Genomic DNA, 5,091 nt, shown 5'->3' with positions numbered 1-5,091 from the left:
ACCAGAAATTCGGATTTTGTCGTTAGGGCCCTTTGTATATGAACTTCATTGGACTCCTCGTTTGCCATTTGCTGGCTTTGACAGACTCTGTATATGAAAATTTGGGATCTATCTTCCTGGCCCCATTTGTCATAACGGCTCCTCTATCTGCATTAATGAATCTCCTGATCTTTAATGCAATATCATGCCATCCCGAATTTAATGCAACTTCAGGAATAATAGTTACGGATCTTTTGTCGCCTTGGACTGAAACAAAGCTTATAAATCTTCCAAACTTGTTGTTCTTCCGGGAGCCAAAAAGGATTGAATATTGCTCTTTGAATTTCCATTTCCTTACATGTGTACCAGCATCTCTGGAAGCCTCCTGAAGAACAAAACATAGCCATTCCATGGATTTCCAGCTGAAGGTTGTTCTACGCATCAGATTACGGCTCCTTTCCACCCATTCGAACCAAGTTTCTGCCCTAGACTTGAGTCTTGTGACATCATAAGATTTAAAACCTGCAGCAAAGTAAATCCTATTTTCCCCCATACAGAAACAAAAGAAGTTTTAGGATTAATCACTGATGAATGATTAAAAATAAAACTCTGAGAAAGGACGCCGGAAACTATTAGATCATGCCGGAAAAGAAGTGGTCTTTTCTAGCCTCGAGAAGTTCTTCTTTAATCTTAGATTTTTGCTATGTTTGACTGATAAAATGGGAAGAGAACTTACTTTACTCTCATTGAAGTACAAAAGAATGAATAATAAAAAGAAAATCATTTTACAAAATACAGAGAACTCAAAAGTTTATTTACTCTTTATAACATATAGCTGCTTGGACAACCACTTAGGTTTATAACACCATGTTTTGGTAGCAAAAATAAGTTTTGAATAATTTTCTTTTTTGAGAAAGAAATACTGGTAAGAGAACTAGATGAGTTTTGAATAATTTTCTTTAAGAAAGGTTTAAGAGAAAAGGCAGTGAGAATTGCAGAAAGATATATAAAATAAGGTTTACATAATTTGAACATGAAATAAGCAAAGAAGACTTCATTAATCCAGTTAAGTCTAGGACTAGGAAGAGAAACACTGTGACTCAAAATAGACTATGCTACCCTATTTTAGTTTCAATAGGAACTTGTCAAGACCCTTCAGTGATTCTCCGCGCCAGAGCAAGCAAGTCTAAGAAACTATAGCTGGACTAAATGTCAGTTGAAATATGCATTCCAAAACCCAACGAGGTTAAGGACAATCAAAAAAAGCATCCAAAAAAGTAGAGGAGGAAAGCAACACACTGACTCCAAAATAGGCTATGCCAGCCAGTATTAGTTTCATCATAAACTAGCTGAGATCAAGTTAAAAGTAGTCCATTATACTAATAAATGTGTTGTTCTAACTTCTACCTTTTCTAATTGAAGAGAAACCATAGCAATCCTCAACAAAGTAACATCAGAGAGGTAAGTACAAAATTCATTAGCTAAGAGTAAGAACCATCTCAAACATACCCAGCCCAGTCAAAATGCGGAAGTTTGGGTGTTCGAGCCTGTCCTTTCCTCAAGCAATATAGCCAACCATCGCTAGGTGAGGCTGTTCCTGAAGTTTCAGCTCCCAGAGAAGATAATTTTGCCTTCAAGTGGACAGACTTGTGAGAGCTCCAAGATGACTTGAAACAATCCTGCGTGCTGACCAGAAGCATCTTGCATCAAAACCAAAGTATCAAGCTAATGACCAGAGAAGACAAAGATCTAAATATTTTTTATCGAAAGAGAGCCTCATCTCATTAGCCTTCCATTTTTTTGGTTCACAATCACAGCACACAGCAGCAGATAACTTTTCAAGTTCCACTTTACATTGGTCTCATAGACAGGTAGTTGCAATCCTTATAACTTTTTGTTTATTAGCAGCAATGTTATATTTTATGATTTCCTTTAATTAGTCCAGTTCCCACCAGTGAAAACTTAAGTTTTTGACATAGAACAACTTATGCAAATAGGCAATCCAGCTTTGCAATGTGCCAAATAGTCCTATTATAGAAAATTCTGCAAACATAGCATTAAAGGTGCAGAGATATGCACACATTAAATCTTTAACGAGCAGCAGGTACACCCTTATCCCTCTCTAGCATCACAAGAGCTATACCGAACATATACATCCTATGTACAAGCTGTTACCCAAAAAAAGGTTTATTTCCAACAGATTGATGGTTTCAGCTATGATATAGTTATGCATATCAGTAATCACAAAATTAAGCTTCAGCTCAATAACGAAAGATGGAAAAGATAGTTCAGAAAGAGAATGGTCATAGCTACAAACCAGAAAGCAGCTCCTTCACGAGGAAGTTTTAACTCCACGCACTTGGGACACCTTGGAATAGTAGGAAAAATAAATTAGCTGAGAAATCAGACTATAGAAACTCTTCTGTGAAAGTAACATCACTAAAAGACCAACTATTGGCAGTATAACTACAAAAGCAAATGAAAGATCACCCAAAGCAATTGCCAACAGGTATTGGATGCATCAAATTTTCAACTCCAAGGATGATCAACAAAGGTCCCCAAAAGTAAGTTTATGATACCCTCACAGATACAGTACGTCAAAATGGAATTCTATATGATTTATGAAAATCAACAAAAATATTATACAAGGTCACACAGCGAGGAAACGAAACGAAACAAGGAACAAAATAAGCTGACCAAAGCATAAAATGGAGACACCAGCGTCAGAATTACTTTGTCCCTCCTCTTTTTATTGCGATAAACAAGGAATTTTTCAGAATATCCATCTCTCCATTTCATATGAATTACTCTACTATATCTGGAATATCTTCAGAATTTTCAGCCACTCAGCTTTAAACCACAATAGAACCTTTTTTTTTTTTTTTGAGAACCAAGAAATCCACCAGTTCCAGCTTTAAACTCATATGATAATGGGCCTGCCCTCTACTTTTCATCACCACTTAGATACCATACTTGTTTCACCAGCTAGGATGATAAACATCTCGCATTGTACTACCTTTGCCAACAACAGAAGCTATACTCCAACTGCAACATTGAGTTTTACATTAAGAACACAAAAATCCCCTAGCACAATTTATATTTGTAATCAGATGTATTATCTAAGGATAACAATTTCCAGTCGTCTTTTTTATTCTCAAAGAAATGAAGGTGACACACTACGATCTAACTCTAATCCCTTCCATCAATCCCCAGTTTCATCTTCAAGTCATAAAACTAAAATTACCATTCTCCACCTACTGGAATTAGAGTATCCTCTTTCATCTTGACCGCTTTAAAAAAATCGACTTAACTCTTTAAAAATTAATCTTTAATTCTTAAAATCCGAACACATAAGTAAGCAATATGCATAACCTCAAACTCAGTTGAATATCATAAAGCATATATTTGTATCAAAGCCACCCAAGCAATCAAATTCGACAAAGAAAATTACAAAAACATCTTTTTTACAATTGAAAAAAGACCACAAAAGTTAAAAAGAGTGGAAACATACTGAAGATGAGCGGGCTTGCCACATTGAGCACAACATAAAGTAGCTTCACCCACTTCTGCCATGGATTCTTTCAATATTTCTACACAGTACAAATCATTATTAATCACCACAGCATCGATAAAAAAACTAAAAATAGAAAGAGTATAGTGTTAGAAAGATTGAATATTTAGAGCTTGGGGAAGCTGACCTTTGAATATGGTTGTGGGTGTTTCTTGCAAGGGAAAGGAAAATGGCAACTGAGGTTTTTCAGTTTAGGGTTCAGCCGAAAAAGGACTGAAAAAAGAAAAGAAAAAGAAGAAAAATGGGTTGAGCTGCTGTGTGTAAAATAAGGTCAAATTTAGGTAATTTACTCGCAATACATGATTACACAAAAAAATTGATAACATAATATCTGCATTCCGTACAATCTTTTATTATCTACTTATACATTATAACTAGTATTAGTACATGCGCGGACACTAATTATGTCAAATATTTAAGTTATTTAGATTATATGTGAATAATCTTAAAATTGACACTTTCTCGGTAAATATAGATAATTATTAACTACATGAAAAAAATTAACAATTTCTTCTATTTTTTTTTATACCATTCTTGACGGTGTCATTGAATCATAAAAATAGTCAGAAAGCAAAATAATAACTCATATTTATGGCAAAACAATCAAATGTTGTGACAGTGAATGACTCTTTGGACAAGACTAACTCTTCTACTACTACTTGAACTCTTATTTGGTGTGTTGATATCTCATAAAAAATATTTCTTTCTTAAAATTTCATTTTATAAAACATTATTTTTCAATAAAAAATATTTTTATAATAATGTAATTGAAAATATTATTCTTAATTCAAAACTCATTTTAGTTGGCTATCTAAAAATATAAAAAATTCTTTAGCTAGTGAATTTTTTTACTCCATTTTGATTTTTGATATTAACCATGTTAAATATCTAAGTTATTTGAATTATATGTAAATAACCTTAATATTTAAACCTTCTAAATAATTATAGATAATCGTCAGATATTAATTAAGAAACACTACATGAAAAAAGACTAACATTTTCTCAATTCTCGTAGTGATAATTTTATTTTTGCACTATTCTCATAGGTGTCGTTGGAATCTAAAAATAACCACAAAGTGAAATAATAACTCATATTTATGGCAAAGCACAAAGATTGACACGATATAAATGATTCTTTGATTACGACGTGACTCTTATACTACGACTTGAACTCTTATTTGGTATGATTTTATCTTTAAAAAATATTTCTATTTTGAAATTTCAATTTCTAAAACTTTATATATATTATAATAATAATTATCTTTATAATGATGCAAGTGAAGATATTATCCTTAATTTAAAATTCACTTTAATCGGCTATCTAAAAATTTAAATGATTCTTTGGCCGGATTTATTTCAGTATGACTCCACTTTAAGTTTATCGATATCTCTAGCCCCAGAATTTAAATTTTTAATACTCTATATATACAAAAATTTCGTTCTTTAAATCGTTAAATGTTAAATAAGTTGGTTATTATTATAAAAACATTGCATATATTGTCTTAAAATTGTCAAGTAGTTTATTTTTCGACACCATACTT

The 5,091-nt window shown here is 32.7% G+C and overlaps 2 protein-coding genes across 3 annotated transcripts in view; one reads left to right on the top strand and one right to left on the bottom strand.

Annotated features, from left to right (window-relative positions):
* Nucleotides 1–5,091, top strand: part of LOC109215832 — a 24,698-nt gene that overhangs the window by 2,982 nt on the left and 16,625 nt on the right. The window lies entirely within an intron of this gene.
* On the bottom strand, nt 1,464–3,802 carry LOC109215834 (methionine aminopeptidase 1A-like). The gene is made up of 4 exons (XM_019379948.1): nt 3,678–3,802; nt 3,491–3,569; nt 2,297–2,347; nt 1,464–1,665 (listed from the first exon to the last, which is right to left on the bottom strand). The coding sequence occupies exons 2-4, from the start codon at nt 3,550–3,552 to the stop codon at nt 1,479–1,481; spliced, it is 300 nt and encodes a 99-aa protein (XP_019235493.1). The 5' UTR covers nt 3,553–3,569; nt 3,678–3,802; the 3' UTR covers nt 1,464–1,478.

Source organism: Nicotiana attenuata, unplaced genomic scaffold (assembly GCF_001879085.1).
Source record: "Nicotiana attenuata strain UT unplaced genomic scaffold, NIATTr2, whole genome shotgun sequence".
NCBI classification, from domain to species: domain Eukaryota; kingdom Viridiplantae; phylum Streptophyta; class Magnoliopsida; order Solanales; family Solanaceae; genus Nicotiana; species Nicotiana attenuata.
This window is presented reverse-complemented; position numbering and strand designations above follow the sequence as displayed.